Source organism: Solea solea, chromosome 11 (assembly GCF_958295425.1).
Source record: "Solea solea chromosome 11, fSolSol10.1, whole genome shotgun sequence".
Taxonomy (NCBI): domain Eukaryota; kingdom Metazoa; phylum Chordata; class Actinopteri; order Pleuronectiformes; family Soleidae; genus Solea; species Solea solea.
The window spans coordinates 7,615,393-7,632,254 of NC_081144.1; the positions used below are offsets into that span (position 1 = coordinate 7,615,393).

The 16,862-nt window shown below is 42.3% G+C and overlaps 1 protein-coding gene across 3 annotated transcripts in view; it reads left to right on the top strand.

Moving 5' to 3' along the window:
- Positions 1-16,862, top strand: part of scube3 (signal peptide, CUB domain, EGF-like 3) — a 112,339-nt gene that overhangs the window by 25,557 nt on the left and 69,920 nt on the right. For all 3 annotated transcript variants that reach the window (XM_058642583.1, XM_058642584.1, XM_058642585.1), the window contains exon 4: positions 7,595-7,729. In XM_058642583.1, coding sequence (XP_058498566.1) covers positions 7,595-7,729 — 135 coding nt within the window. The remainder of the gene's footprint in view (positions 1-7,594; positions 7,730-16,862) is intronic.

Consider the following 16,862-nt stretch of genomic DNA (forward strand, 5'->3'; position numbering starts at 1 on the left):
TCAATGCAGTGTCCTTAGAAGAATAGCTGTGCAAAACTTTGTGTGATAGATGTTGTCGTTTTCTGCAGCTGGGTTAATTATACAGGGAAATGTAATGTAAATGGATTTTGTCAAGAGAGCGTGTACATTTAACTGCAGGTGCCAAAATTCAAACTGACATCACCCATGTGGCTGCATTAATTCTCCTCCTCACGTGTATAATAACACATCATGTATGGTAATATATGTTTCAGGGCTGAATTGAGCTCTTATTAGGCCCCTGCTTCTGATATTCCTTCCTTGTGTCACATAGCAGGTAGTCCCTGGATGTGTTTTTGTAAAAGTAAGAAAAAAAAAGACCTATTTGTCACTACATACAAAAAAAGCTGAATTTATGAAGAGCTTGACCCTGAGCTGGGAGCTCTGAGTAAGCTATCAGCCGACCGTACTTTCCCATGGTTTAATATTTCACCAGTGTGCCATTCATATAACTTGACAGAGAGTGAATTACACCTAAAATGTTCTGAAATGAAGGGAGAAAAAAAAACATTGCTCTTCCTGCAGTCGGACGCTGCTAATCATAGAAATCATCAATCCCTCTCCATACCATTCTCTCTGTCTTAATGTTTGTTCCCCCATCGAAGCAGCTTTTACTCATTTAGTTTATTATGATGAAACTCCAAAGTCGCACGGTGCTGCTCCTCAGAAATCGTCTCCTTCTTGGTTACAACCTCAGCATCACACGTTTCACTTGATACTGCAAATCACAGCAAACCCTTGCAGCTGCTGGGAATTGCTTGTAGAGTAACGGACGGCTTTCTGCAGCAGGAGAGGTGATGATAGAAAAATCTATCAGCACTTAATCATTCACTGTGAAAGGGCCTTTACATGCCGGCACACAAGGCAACACGACTCATATCAGACCCTCAGTTGCTTGATGAACTCAATTTAATGCTGGGATTAAAATTCACAAGAATGGAGAAATCGGGCCTCTTTAGATCAATAATAAACCTTCTCTGACTTGACAATGTCGCGTGTTTTCTTATGACATTTCAGTCTCCTTGTCTCTTGTATCGCTCCCTCACTCTCTATTACTTATCCTTGTAAAGCGGTGCTATTTTCCAATCCATTTAGCAACGGCGTTCAGTTGTGCGTGGACCATTTGCTTTACCCTGGATCAGCTCCTGCCTTGCGTGCAGGTGTGTCGTCGCAATATGTGGCTGCTGCTGTTGCATCAAAGAGTTGCATCCATTGATCCTTTTCATATCATTTGTCACTGTGAAACACACACACGATCAAACACAGACGGGTTTTTTTTTCCCTCTGACTTCTCGTAAAGGACAGAAGTGTGTCTTTGAATATATTTTGTGTTTCTGAAGATAAGCACCTTATTGTGTATTAAACCAGTAATTCTTTTGTGCATCTAGCACAACAAATGGGGCATAATGTCTCTCCAATTGTTATACAATAGCTGCAGCTGTGTCAAGTACACATTCAGGTATTGCCTTGAGACCTGAAAGGACTCGAAAGACTTAATTTTCTTTAAAAACAATCTTATTCTAATGCCCCTTCTCTGATGAGCTAAGGGAATAATCCCCAGCACAAACACAAGGGAGGAGAGGAAGAGGTAGAGCTGGGGTTTAATTCTAAGGCCCCGGCTTCCTCTTCCAGTTTTAAGCTCCTTTTTTGGCCCCTGAGAAAAGATTATTCTCTTTGGTCCTGGGGTGCAGAGCCTAAACGGCTGGTTCCCAGACAAGGTCAAACCCTAAGAGCCCTTAAAAACCAGATGTGCCCGAGGCTGCACAGGAGGAGCCATTCACCTGATCCTCAAAAAGTTCACTTCCAGTTTTTCGAGCCTGTGATCTTTGATATATTTACCCCTTGTTGTTTTTCCACCAAGCTCCAATTATTTTATTTTATTTCCTCAGTTTTTCATGGCAGCATTGCAGTATAAATTCTTTGTGGCACAACATTACTTGCTGCTCTCAGCCCTCCAAGGCTTTTCTTTAGCCAGTTGGCATCTTTGTTGAGTGACTGTCAGCTCAGGGACATGAGTTAGGTCGGTGCACACGCATCCCTGCCGATGTCGTCTTTGTTTGCTCCCAGTCGCACGTGCTGCACCTCTCCTTGTAATTGGACGTTTTGGCAGCATAATGACACGGGGCGGTGGCAGAAGGCGGCGGAGCATGAAGCAGAATGCTCGCTTGTGCGTCGCACGGGGAATGCTCTGGTTTCTGAAGCCTCCCCTGTCTGCCTTAAATCCCACAACACTGTCAGGAAGTCGGCAAGGTGGAAGCAATGCAATATCACAGCACACTGCTCTGTCTGTGCAGAGTGAGACGTCGCTTCACTGTATAATTTACCGCACAGAGAGCTTTTGTACCGTCTCAAAACTCACACGAGGAGGTGAAGCATATAAGAACTTGATTACAACTTTTAGAACTGTCATTACTATTATCATGAGGGTGGGATGGTATTTAATCACCTCATTCTTTCTCTTTCGTGGCGAGGCTGTAAAGGATTTTTCGAGTCTTAGGAAAAACAGAGGAATCAATGTCAGTATAATCCAAAACACACATCCTTTTTACAATGAAAACCAGATGCAGGAAAACTGTTAGTTCCCCGCTGTAGCACCACCGTCCCCACATTTATGACCTACGTGTTTTGGTTGAGGTCCGACAGAAACCCAAATACCCTCTTATCATTGCAAGTGCATTAAACTCTCAAGTAGCTTAATATCATAAGCATCTGCACAAATACTCCCTGTCCTCGTAACCACAAATCACAACATTTCACTTCTATCTGGAGCTGCAGAGACAGTTATTTTCTTATGCTCCCATAAAGTGGAAAGGCCACAATAACACGGCAGCGTTAACGTGATTCTGAGACTGACGGGCTTGAAGCAGACGAGGTGTTTTTTGTCATTGCTTTGTTTACTTGCTTTATATTATTAATTCATCACATGTTGCTCATTTTGCTTGGGAGCTGATTTGGGGACTGCACATACATCGCACACATGCAGACACACACTTATGGCTTAACCCACCGTGTTCCTTTGATTTTTATTGACCAGCACTGATTTGGTTTGTATTGATTCAGCAGAGCTCAATTCCCCATGCAATTTATAGGGAAATGAATGCCCTTTTACTTTCACCTTCCCCAAAGACAGAACATGATCTATAACACGAACGTACCATCATTGCTTTGCATCAAATCCACTTTTCAAGAACAGCCTTGGTGTCGAAACTATTAAAAGTTAGTCAGTCAGCACTAGATAATCGTTTTTAGTTAATTTTATAGAATTGTTGTTTTTTTTGAGAATGTGAAATTCTTGATGTATCATCAAACGTATCGTCTCTGAGTGGTCGCCCTCTGAGCCTGTGTCCCTGTGTCTGTAGTCCTTTGGGGTTTTGTTGCAAGGTTGACCAATCAAACAGGAGGTTTCAGGCTGATGTATTATTGACCTGGTTCAGATGAGGGGGGGAAAAGTAGTCATCAAAGAGTGTCACGCTGATTTGCTCTGCAGCCTTTTAAAAGCATTCCTTTTAAATGCATTGGCCACTCTTCCATGGCAGCGATGATAACCTCCGCACCCCTCACTCCAGCAGAAAATGTCTCATCCTTGCCTGGATGGGGAGATGCCTTTAACTTCCAACTTTGACTCCTGGACATGTAGGTTTAGTCCATGTAATGATGGTCTGGTTAGCTCATCTTCTATTATAGCCAGAGGGATTCAGAGTCGTACAGATCGCTCAGCCGGGGGCTGAACACTAAGCCTTCCCACTTCCCTGATGCAGACACAGAACACTCTGCACTGTCCCCAGTGAGCAGTCATGTTATTGTTTTGACATGCACGGATTGGGTTTGGACACCAGAGTCTCTATAGTTCAGAGGAGAGGAGCTGGAGTGATGAGTTTAAGGATGGATTTGGGATAGGCGCATTAGCCTACATCAACACCATCTCAATCTCTTCTCACTGGATTGTTCATTCTCATGCACCATGAACTGAACAATTCCAGCTGCACCCAGGGTTTTTGAGGGAAACTCAACACTGACATTGGGTTTAGGGATGCAAGCATGCAGTAGACGGGGAGCCATCAGACGTCAGCACACAGCCTCTCGTCTCCTTGGCATAAGGCTGTCTCACCAAACACTTATTCTCTGGTTTTGTTTTTAAAATACTTCCAGACTGAACCGAGAAAGGGCATGATGAGCATGATGTAAACTTATAGTTGTTGTTTTTTTATTAAGGAAAGAACTCAGCGAGAGATTGGACCTGGAGTCTAATTCTTCGCTTATATAAGTGGTTACCTGGGAGATGGGCCTAAAGTCAGAAGAGTATTATTTCCATCGAAGCTGCTCAAGTTGTATTTATGTAAGAGCATGAAAATCAAATGTAGCTGCTGATTCAAGAATCAAATGTTACCATAAACAGAGATTTTATTCTTGTTTGCTTAGCAGATGTGAATCAGCTGTATTCGATGCAGTGGGTCAAACAGTTAATACTGCAGCTAATTAATACTGTGAGTGTGTTTTAGCATGTTGTTGTTCTGCAGGTGAACATTTTTATTTATTTTTTTAGCATTTTGCAACATGCTTAATTTATAGAAACATCATCTGTAGGCTACACTCCCTTTGCAGACTCCTGCAGCCTGGGTTCAGACCTGGTGCCTTCGCCTGTGAGTGGCCGATTAAATACACAGAGAAAAGGGAAACGGTGTAATCCAGTTTAAAATGAGAGAGGATCTTATTTTAATTGAAGCTGGTCGTGTAATGTGCCACGTGTTAGTCACTGATGCTCAGCGAGGCCAAGCCGGTGCATGTTCATTTACCAGAGTCGCGTGCTCGGTCGCTGCAGCCCCCTCCGCAGATTCTGCTCCCTGTCACTTCACATGGATCCGATTTGCTGCCTTATTAAAGAGAGCATGCCTCCTTAAGTCCTGTAAATGAAATGCCTGAGGAGGCGGCTGGAGTCTGTCCACTCACTTGATTGTCTCTGGTCTGTCTCGATGACAGAGACAGTTCTGTCAGATTCAGACAGAGGCCCAGCAGTGGAGTGGATGCATGGTTGGTTGGTTGGTTGATGACAGACGGCAGTTTTTCACTCCTCACTGAAAAGAAAATAAGTTCAACATTTTTAATAAAGTTAGAGCCGTTTAGCTTTTCTCCTAAATATGTTCAGGAGTTTCTGTAAAGCAACCACGGTGTTTACATGGCTCTAAAGCTGCAAAAGACCAAATGTTACATATACAGTCAAGGCTATCTGAGAAACCAGCCGACATGGCCTCTGCAAACACAACCAATCTCTCTTAATCTCTCTCCGTTTCAACCTTTCATTTTTTCCCCCCTTCCTCTCCTCAAGTAAAGCAAGGATAGAGCAAAGACACGTCTCATTTTTCAGACGTGAGGCAGCCCTTTTAACTTGATTAAGACACTTTTTTTTTCCGACCTCTCGAGAGAATTTTTAAGAAATGTCCAAATAACATGAGCACTTCTTCTGGCCATGCCAGAACCCCTTTCCGCTAGGAAATATTTGCTTTGGACACCAGCCTTGCCCAGCACACAACACAGGGCAATTATAGGAGCTATTTAAACAGCAGAAATCTACTGACAGGCGACGCCTCATTTGAAGGGATAAAGGAATCAGGAAATGAAACCTTCATTGATGCGCTGACGGTATGAAAGAGAAAATTCCCACAGGCCTCCTGGAGGTGGTTGCATATCTCATGGGCATTTTGTGCATGTGTTGAGGACTTTTTTTTTTTTTTATTTGCCTAGCCTTTACATGTTTACATTTTTGACATTTATGTGTGTGAGAGGGAGATGCAAGTGGAGTTTGTTTTTTTTTGGCCTCAGTAAACAGTTTATCTGCAAAGGTGCAGCTGTAGGTTGCTGGCAACTTTCATCAGCTCACAGGTCTCCTCTCTGTTGCTGCCACTTTCATGATAGAGAGATGAAACCATGGGGTCAACACCAAAGCGGCCACAGAGTTGAATATAAACCTGGTCAGCACTTTCTTTTTCTAAATTGTCCTCCCTTTGATCTGACTTGTAGTCTGAATCTCAACTTTGCTATACAGAGTTTTTATTTCTGCGCCCTCGTTCACCTGGCTGCAGATTGATGCTTCACCCGCAGTCGACCTCACCTGACATGACCTGACGTGCTGCCTAATCATGGCATGTGCCACTTTGCAAGCACAGTGTTTGGAGAGATTTGGTGTCTGTCTGAATTTCAGTGTGGAAAAAAGTAGAAAGGACAGAGTGAAGTTTAACTTTGCTTGGCTGAGAATTCCCCAGAAAGGAAACTTAATCTGGAGGCCTTCTCAGACTGGACAAATAGCCAGTAAATTAGTCTCACATGATGGTTTATTAAAAAAAAAACGCTTGTGTATACAGCAGATTATTGATGCATCGAGCTGAGGGATGGATAAGGTTCCATTGTGGTCAGTCTCGGTCTCTGGGGGGGGGAAGCAGGGGGCAGCTATGTGCTACAGCAAGACATAGACATATATGCAAGACGTTGTGCAAGTTCTTTCATTCTGAAAATAAACATGTTTACCAAAAGATGAGCAGTTGTTCTGCTAATGCTGTTCATTTGCTTCTTGTCAAGTCACACAATGACTTGGAAAAGGTTTTGTGCCGTGAGGACAGAACACTTGGAAATATCACTGGAAATGAAACCAGCGACTGTCGTATGTGGTCAGTTTTTACGTCTGTGGTAGAATGAGGCCACGGGCAAAATGTTTTTATAAATGCTCGTGGATTCATACAATTGCTTGTCACCTTGCACCCCTAATAGTCTCCCCCACCCCCACCCCCGTCTCATTCTCCTCCCACCCTCTCCCTGCATTCCTCTCATCATGAGGCTGACAGACACTCTTCATGAGCAGGTACTCTGACCCAGGTGTATCAAGTTTCCCATTTGCCATGGGGATTGTGCAGCCTGTGCATTTTTATGGCTTAGTGCCACACAGTTGGAGGGTTTTAGTGCACCTCTGGTGTGCTGCCATGTCTGATCACTATTACGACAGACACGGCCTTCGCAGACAACCTCCTCCAGCTTTTTAAACCATCCAGAGACTTTTGGGGATTTTCTGTTTCTATGGAAACCTCCACATGTAGTAGTTTTATCTACTAAATAGTAAATGTTTAAGATGTGTTGGTTAAGAATTAACCAAGATTACTGCAAGTACAGATCTTTAAAGATGAAGTTTTGCTTCTGAGTGAAAGATGACGAAAGAAGTTAAATGTGGTTTTCAACTTTTTTCACTGACAGAAGACAACAAACACAAAGAAAAACATTTAAAAAAAACCTTAAGGTGAAGCATTTGATAGCAATTGGGTGAGTTTTCACAGTGCACAAACATTCTTTCAATATATATTGAAACTTTTTTTTATATACTATTTATACAGTATATGCAATTCACTTGTAAATGGATAAAATACTTTGCATTTCCACAGATGACATCTGCTTCTGATTTATCGCTACTTATTCATCCATTGGGTCTTGATTTGATCCCAGTCTGTCTTCAGACAAACATTATTCTGTGTCGTATTTGTTTCGTCTTGAAGTAATCTTATTAATTTTGAATGTATTTGTCTGTATCCTGTGGCAGATGTGGACGAGTGCTCGGAGGGCAACGGCGGATGCCAACAGATCTGTGTCAACATGATGGGCAGCTACGAATGCCGCTGCAGAGAAGGATTCCTCCTGAGTGACAACCAGCACACCTGCATCCAAAGACCTAAAGGTTAGTCTCACACACACACACACTATGGAAAATAGCAGGATGCATTTTGTTCAGAGGTGGTGAATTTGACTTTTAGTTGGATATTAATGTCAGTGGCAGAAGCTCATTATTTTAAATAACATTTGGATCATCAGCTCAAGGCACTTTTGAACTGCTCACGTTGTGTTCACATTTAAATTCAGAATGGCATCGGCACTAATAGGCTCAAAGGAAAGGTGAGTAAAAGTAAATGTCTCCAGACTGAAGGGAATAAAAAAGAACGGGGATAAATCTGTTTTTGTTTTCCACCCACCTTTTCAAATTGAACCAATCTAGAGCTTGGCAGCATTTTAAGGTATCGTGGTAAGAGAGTGGCCCACAGGGTGCTGAGAGCAGAGAAAACAATTAGAGGAGTAGCCTCGGGCAGACACACCTCTTGTTTTATAGCATTCCTGTGGGACAGAGACGTGACAGCAGCAAGTACGGAGCCAACCTGCTCTTAGGCTTACTCATCAGATACCGGAGCACTGCGGACATACATAGCTGTAACTCAAGTAAAGTAAGATGTTAAGGGAAAATGACCTGATTTCTGTGTGTTGTCCTGCAGCAGTTTTCTCAGATGGCTGAATGGGGTTGAACTTTGTTGGAGATTCAGCTTAGTTTGTTAAAATTGCACCAAATGATATATCAGGACTGTGCAGTAATTCAGTAACAATATATGACACTATAATAATATAATATCATTTTCTTCAGAATCAAACAAAATGATAAAAACACACGGAGTGAAATGTGTTTTTTTTTTTTCTCCATGAAAACGTTTAAAACCATAATTAACTCCACTAAATCAACTTTATATTTAAATGTCGGACTTTTTATCACGATAATTATGAATATCGGCTGATTTGAAAATGTTTTATTGTGGTAACGTTTTTGGCCGTGTTGCCTAGCCCTAATTTATGTCTGTTTCTCTGTATTTCCAGAGCAGCTCCATGTATTATAAAATGAAAGGAGCTACAAAGCATGCTTTTCTGTTTGTGGTTTCACATTGTACTCTGCCCATTGTACTTTGTTAAGTAAATTTCTTCATTGCTCTGAAAAGTTACACCAGAGAAAATGAAAAGCTGCCACCACCATCACAAAGCACATTTATTCCTGATGTAATTATCCAGCCGTCCTCGGATTCCTCAGCCCTGACAGTTGGGTTTGGGGCTCTTGTTGTGGTTGCTTGGCTTTGCAGTGGAGCTCTGACAGCATGTTCAGCAGGACCCAAGCGTCTCCTCATCTCTGCCCTCCTCGTCTTGCTGTCTTTTTGTGCGATAACTGCTCGCACTGGAAGTCATTAGGCTATGATGTCGCTGATTCCCCTGGATGGTGAGCCGACGATCTTGGAAGTCTGGTTTATGAGATCAGTCTGGCCTAGTGAACCGTCGGTGTTTACATTTCATAAATGCTGCGTTGTTTTAGCGGAGCGAAAAGCTGGATCATATGTTTAAAAGCACCACCACTACATCAGTGGTGTCAGTAGAAGACCGCGTGCAGAGATCCAGTCTCATGCAGGTCCCTAGTTCACTTCATTTCGTCTCTTTCCTTCTTGATAAATGCCTTCAGTTCCTGTTAATCTTCCATTATCATATTCATTTTGCCTTTATTGCTTCCAGATGAGACCCATTTGGATCAGGAGATTAATGCTGCCATCAATCTCTAAACTTCCTTTTCTCATCAGATAGCTGCCCTGTCATTGTTGCGTGATTTTCAAAAGACTAACAGACACAACAGCGACTCATCTGTTTATTGTTACTGCTCGTTTTAAATTGTGTGTGTGGAGAAAAATGGAAGTGGTTAGGAAATGGCCCGACCGAGTTATCGGAGAGTTGGCCTGCAGAATTCTTGCAAATATCACCCTGTTTGCTGACTAAAAAATTATGCACGGGGGCTCAGAGAAGGAACAATAGAAAACTGATCTAATCGCACTTTTAATGCATCCCTCATTCCAGTGTCTTATTTAAGAGTGAAGCCTGGGGTGCTGTTTGCTCACAGGCTTTATTATCCTCATTAAAAATACATCAGCTTTCCATTTCTTTTATTAATGGGTCAGGTGTATCATGGGTGATTTCTGTGAGTCTTTCCGATGATAACGGAGCATTGGTCACTGCAGTGCCTGCTGATACCAGTATGCTTCCCCTGCTGGTAGGCCCTTGTTAGTGGTGAGCCTCTGCCAATTAGGCAGCAGGGGTCTGCCAGCCTCTCAGCTAATGACACGTCTGCTGCTGGCCTGTCTCTTATTAGACCTGCCCCTGCCCCCATGAACAGGAATAACTCCGGCCAAATGAAGGCTCCATTGTCTCACTGGCCAGAATGTAACAGTTCATTTATTCTCCACAAACATTTCCTCCGGTCGAGAAATAAAGCCTTTGAAAGGCCAGCCAAGGTGCTTAGTGGTTCATAGGAATGCCATTTAGGTCAAGAAAGGTTCCACTGCTTTGCGTTTGATTTATTGTCTCTTTTCTATAGGAGGATAACAGGGACGTGTGTGTGTGTGTGTGTGTGTGTGTGTGTGTGTGTGTGTGTGTGTGTGTGACGGGTTTCCAGCGCATTGGAATTCAGGAAATCCTGGCACAGTCAACCCACACGTCCATAATTTGAGTCCTCTGCATTTCTGAATATCCTGTCGCGCAGTTACCTTAAGTGTCCAATGATGCATTGTTATTTATGTCACGTAGAGCAACTCATGCATTCAGTCATTTTGTCTTGGACAGAAAATGCCATACAGTATATGATGGTGATCTGAAAGTCAAATCATGCTCCGCAGCATTCGTCGTGAGGCAGCAGTAGCAGCACAGTTGAACATGTAGGATGAGGGAAGTAAGTGCTTCATATAGATCTGACAAGATGCAGAGGCGTTAGCATCACTCTGCCTTTCACTCTGCCAATCAATACGGCACAAGTGTGACTGGTATTGCGAGTAAAGTCACATCTGTCAGCACTGAGCCTTTTGGCCAGAAGCTCTTTGCGGGGAAAACTTTGAAATTACACCCTTCACTGCTGCCAAAGGTCCTCTAATGGGCACAAGTCTTACGTGCACAAACCAGTGAAGCCAAGTCTGGGAGGAAGTCTGCCTTGCAGAGGATGTCTTGACTTTTCTGAGGCCCAGGACACATGGCCTGACATTTGGCCACTGGGCATTTGGCCACTGGGCAGTCTCAATTCCTAGTCTGGATCCTCAGGAGTGTTCATTCGTTGTCCAAGATGTTGTCAAAATGCATCACAGCACCGCAACGTGAGCTACTCCAATCGAATGCAGCCGACAAATGCAGCTAATGTTTGCCCACAAAGGCAGGGTTAGGAAGTATCCCAAGATTCTTTGCGTGTCTAATGAAGAGAAATAAAGATGCCGGTAATGCACCGTTCAGCTGGTTTGCCAACTGCCATAAAAATCTTTATTACAACAACATGTCAACAGGCTTGGAAAACAATAACAATATGTTATTAAAATATATCATTTTGAAGCTTTTTAATGTTGACAGGGACTTACTAGATCAGTTCAGCTCTTTCTTACTATCATTTACACTGAGTTTATTTCTGAAGAATCTACATTTTTGGAATAAGAATTAGCAAAAAAAAAGAAGCTTTTACTTTTATTTTACCTGGTCAACGCTGTGTTTGTCTTATTACTTCATGTTGAAATCAAGCTCCTGTAAATTATTAATAATTATAGCGTTAACTTGCATGATATGATGTTGTTGTTAAACTATTGTTGGGGAAATAGTGATTTATTTTTGTACAGATCTACCTGCTGTTCATAATCACAAATCTGTGCAAACAGTATTCCAGGTTAGTGACATTTCCTCCAGTATTACATCAAATATTACAAAAAATAGTATTGACTGTATGGGCAAAACTAAAAAATAGTTCTACAACTCCAACTCCTCATATTTTAGCTGTATTTATTTATAGATATATCCCCAGGAGAGGAAGAAGGGGAATGGGTGATGTAACTGTGAGTTGTGAGGGCCAGACCGTCTCATTTCTCCTCCAGAGGATTCATTTGAACGACTGATCTCCTCACACTTCTGAGGATCCAGACTAAGAATTGAGACAAAGCCAGTGACTGTCCATTGTGGTGCGTCGCTGCCTGAATGGCGAGCACACACACACCAAGGTGCTCATATAGGAACCTTATTATTATCCTTATTCCTGGAGATGTCAGTGGAGCTCTAGTCTGTACAGTATACTTTATCTTTCCAGGAAATGTTTACTCTGTCAATGAAAACCTCTTCCTGTGTTTACAACTTTCATTAGTTTCCCCTTGCCCCTTGTGCAGCTAATCTCTCTCCCCCTTCTGTCTCCCTCTCTCTCTTTCTGGACACAGTAGACATGATGGACATAATATCAAACACACTCTCCACAATTCTTTTTTAATTTAATCCTGCTGGAGGCACATTCAGGCACGTTCTCTGATGACATTTAGATGCAGAGCGTAGCATGACGACTTCAGGATGTTGGCCAGAACTGTAGCAGTGCAAGTAGTTTTCCAATAAATGTGATCAGATCCATAATAAATTCGCCACAGTATGTTTTAGTTAGTTTTTCCCTGCAGCCATGACATTCCTTCTGTATAAAATCAGACACAAAGTCACTAAACCCTGTTTTATGCCTTAAAAATAAAGAAATTGCAGCTACTGACTTATAACCTATAACAGTGATGCTGCGTTTGATACTACAAATATGTATTAGTGTTTGTGAAAGATAATTTAATGGTTTTTCATGTGATGTTGTGTTGTCTTGTGCTGTGCGGTTGTTCCGCTGTGCAGGAGCCGACATGGTTTCTTATGTGTTCCTCTTGGTGGTTCTCAGCAGGCCTGCCTGTCTGTCTGTGCGTTGGCCACAAAACTGTTTTTACAAGTGCACAAGCCGCTGCTCCATTGCTCTGCAGCCCAACCGTATAACCAGGCTCTTTTCCTATTCTGGGGAAGTGGAGCGAAAGGAACACCTCATGCTTCCATTGCTACCTATTAATTCTCTCCACGTAAGTCCAGCAGCAGCAGGGACGTGGACATACAGGACACTTTCATCTCTCTCTCTCTCTCTCTCTCTCTGTCCACTTTCTTTCACTCCTTGTCTCTGTCATACATTATCACTCCTCATCTTCCCTCTTTGTCCAGACTTTCACAGGCCCTTTGCCCCTCACCCTCCCGCCCCCATCATTGTACAAATATGCATCTTTGGCTTTGGCTTCAACAAATGTTGGCTGCTTTGCCACTGAATTCTCCTTACCTCATTTGAAATGGGCATCCCTTTTGCGTATGGGGTTTTTCGAAGGCCATGTCTGAGACGGTCATCCCAGCATGCTGCTGTGGACTGCCCGAGTGCCAGTGGGGTTTTTCCACTCACACTTGGCTGTCATGGCTTTAACCAGAGGGCTCGATTGAGCTCTGCAAACACAGACTCCTCCTTCAGTTGCCTCTCCCTTTGATTTTTGGAACTCTGTAATAGCATATATTTTGTATCTCTATATTAAATACAGCGAGTGGCCTGACTGTGCACTGCTGCTGCTGCTGTGTTGTCTGCTCTGCTGGGAGGATGCCCGTCTCCTTTGGGGCTGTACAATGAGGTGACCTTGATAGAAAGCGAGGGAAGGGGAGAGTGGCAGTGTCTCCAGCAGGTGCTGCACAACTGTCAGTGACACAGATGGGCGGAGGCGCACAAATGCCTGTGTAACATGCATACATTATGCAAATCAAATCATGAAAATGCATATACATACATTAATGCAGGCATGGTTACATGCCTACATTCATAAGCAACTGTACTTGTCTCTTTTACAAGAAGTACATACTTTAAAAGGTCCACTTTATAACATTTAAGAAGGTTCATTGTCAGAAAGTGTTGATGCTTTAACATAAAATCTGGTTTGGTTTTTGAAACAAGCCTCAAATAAACACGCACAAGGTCAGTGTTTATGCCTTCACATACATTCACACATCTCAGTGTCTACAATGTACTTGTATACACTAACATACATAATTATTATGTATGTTAGTGTATACAAGTATGGCATTAAGGCCAGAATGATGACATGCAAGAGTTAAGATAGAGTTAAATAGATAAATCAATATAAACACTTTTTTAAATAAATGGATACAAAGGTAAATGAAACAGGGAATGAAGGAGATACAATGAAATTATGTAAGACTAAAACAGGCTAAAATATAAATAAAGTGGAAAATAAATAGGAATTCAATTAAAAGCCAAACTAAACTGCCATGTTTCTATAGCTATCCAAATGGACAAACCAGCCAGAGTATGCGTTTAGAAGAGGAAGCGGGTAAAGTAACACATTTAGCCGAGCACCATCTCATCAGAGCACCGCAAAAGGTTTTGACTCGTTGCCGTTTCTCAGCCATGAGGAGGGCACATGATTTAAAAGCTGAGAGCAAGACCCTCCTGTCCGAGGCTGAGAAACAGCAGTGAGCCAATGTCTTCACGACACACCAGGGTGATGATCCTAGCTGGGCCAAAGGTATTATCTTATATGTGGAGGAGAAAGAGCTGGAACCTCCAGACAAGAAGGATGGATGCCAAGTCCTCTGACTCTGTTCCAACCATCAGTGATTCTCCGCCCGGTTCTTCCAGCTCCTCACTGGGGGATTAGGATGAAACCTGAGGCTGTAGCTGCTCCATCACACCTACCCACCACTCTCCTGCCGGCCTTGTGAATGCCGCTCATCACCAGAGCTGTGGGGCGAATGAACGTTAACCTTCCGATGCTCCGTGATGAAGAAAAATTGCGAGGGATTTGTCTTTTTACCAGTCTGCATGTCTGACGAAATAACCAAGTGCTATTTCTGTGCACATTACTTTCGTTTACACAATTTATTGTGTGTTTGAGTTTGGCCTTTGGGAATGTGAACGTGAAGGTGCAGACCAACAAAATGGACTGTTGGCAGCGCAATTACATATGGCATACTCCATACTCCAGTTTCCAGGAGGAAAAATAACTGGCCTCAACTTTGAAACTTTTGAAACTGGGGAAAATCCACAACATGACCAAACAGTAGCACTTGGATGGATTCTCTCTGATCTCTATGAACAGAGTTGGTTGGGAGGAAGTCATTTCTTGACCAGTTGGCTGCCCCATTGCTCTGTCTGACCATCTGTGTTGCAGCTCAGCCCAATCCGGTTCAGCTCCTTTCCCAATCTCCTTTCCATGCGCTGACATTTTTATCCTCCCATTAAAACTTTTAAGGGCCCATTATCTAAGAGGAAGGAATGTTGCTTTAATAGTGTGGTGGCTCCATGCTTAGGCTCCTTCTTTAACCAACACTAGTTGCTTAATGTTCTCCAGCCAGTGTCAAGCAAAGAGGGAACTGTCTCCCCCAGAGAGACGTATGACAGAAGCTCCGCCTGGACCATGATCCCTCTTTTCACTGCTCCAAGCTCTCAGAGCAGACTATAAACCCTTGGCATACCTTTCACTACTTCAGCCCCATTGTTTCAGTCGCTCTACTACATGGTTCTCAGGTTTAAGAGAGTTAGCAAGGACTGTGGTAAAGACCTTGTGGCCTCCCTGGACCTTTTGTCATGGGATCACAGGAGTCGGTGTCTTAAGTCGGAGCAACAATATAAACTATTCTTCTTTTGCACAGTTCCTTAGGTCAGGTAAAAACTTATACCCTGTTATTGAACGTTTACGGTTGTTGGTATATTTTGTAGACCGGCTTTTCCCTGGACTGAAGTCTTACAGAGCTTGAATGTTGATTAGCAGAATTCTTTCTTTACAAATTATTTTGAATATAAAATAGTTTTCAGCAGATTTTAGCAATGAGCAGTGCAAAACAAGTGCCACTTCCTTTATCCATGTGACGCATGCCTGTCTCTCTGTATTTCCAAACAATCAATTGTGAAAATCTTCAGTGAATAAAAAATTCCATAAGATGTTAGTAATGTTCACCACATCTATTTATTTAAATATTCAGTCTATGTTAAAATGAGTAAAAACTGGATTTCACACATCTTGCCAACTCATATTAACAATGATTTAAACTTCAAGCACACAGTCCTTTTTATGTGGTGTCCTGTAATTATGCTGCTGTTCCTCCACAACATAAATGTGGCGAGAAGTCAGTGAACATAACTAAACAAGATATTTAATAGATTTAATAGATATTGTTCTTTTCAGCTTCTCCCTTTAGGGGTGGCCACAGTGGACCATCTGCCTGACAGATATTGTTCTTTTTTTAACAATAGATGCTTCACTTCAAGCACTGGCAATGAGGTGAAACTGGTCTGTTTCTAAGAAAGGTGGAGGTTTAATTCATTATCTGAGAGAGTGATATGAGCTCAAGTCAGTCAGACTCTCTAAAGTGCCGAATCTATCAACTCAGTCTAACTTGCCCATAGGATTCACTGTCATTAGTAAATCCCTTACATTCCTTCCACTGCGCAGATTTCTGGTTGCATCACTTTTATATCAGGTTGTGTTCTGACCTGCTGCTTTTCAGAGAGGCAGCTGTGTGGTTTGATTTTCTCTTAACTCCATGTCCTGCATATGATGAGACTGATCCACTCACACAGACGGACAATTTGATTGTGCTTCAAAATATTTAAAGAATAAATATGTTTGCAGTCATCGCTTAATTATATGAGGACGATGCTTGTTTTCCTCTCAGTAAGAATGGGAAAATAAAGCAATGAAGATTTTCTGCCCAACAAAATCCTATTAGGTCACAATTTACTTTTAAGTCCCTGAAAACCTATTTTCTCCGCCAGCTTCACATTGTAAATGAAGGGTCCAAAATGTTCTCTTTCATGTGAGATATACATATATATATATATATATATATATATATATATATATATATATAAATAAAAAAAACATTTTCCTTTCATTTTCCTTGCTGATTTTTTGAGCTTGGTTCATTTAAAAAAGTTGATAACACTTGTTTTTCAGTCACTGTTGTCGTTTCCTCTGTTTCCAGATTTCATTCCAAGCTCAGCTGCCTGTAGTGGCTTCATATTATGTGTACAGATTCTCATCTCACTCCTAGCAACAAAGTCTTTCCCAGAATAAGAAAATCTTGTGTGGAGATGCACATGTCCTGCGGTGTACATGCGATTTATTGATTCTGGCACTGGTGGCCACAGAGGTCACGAC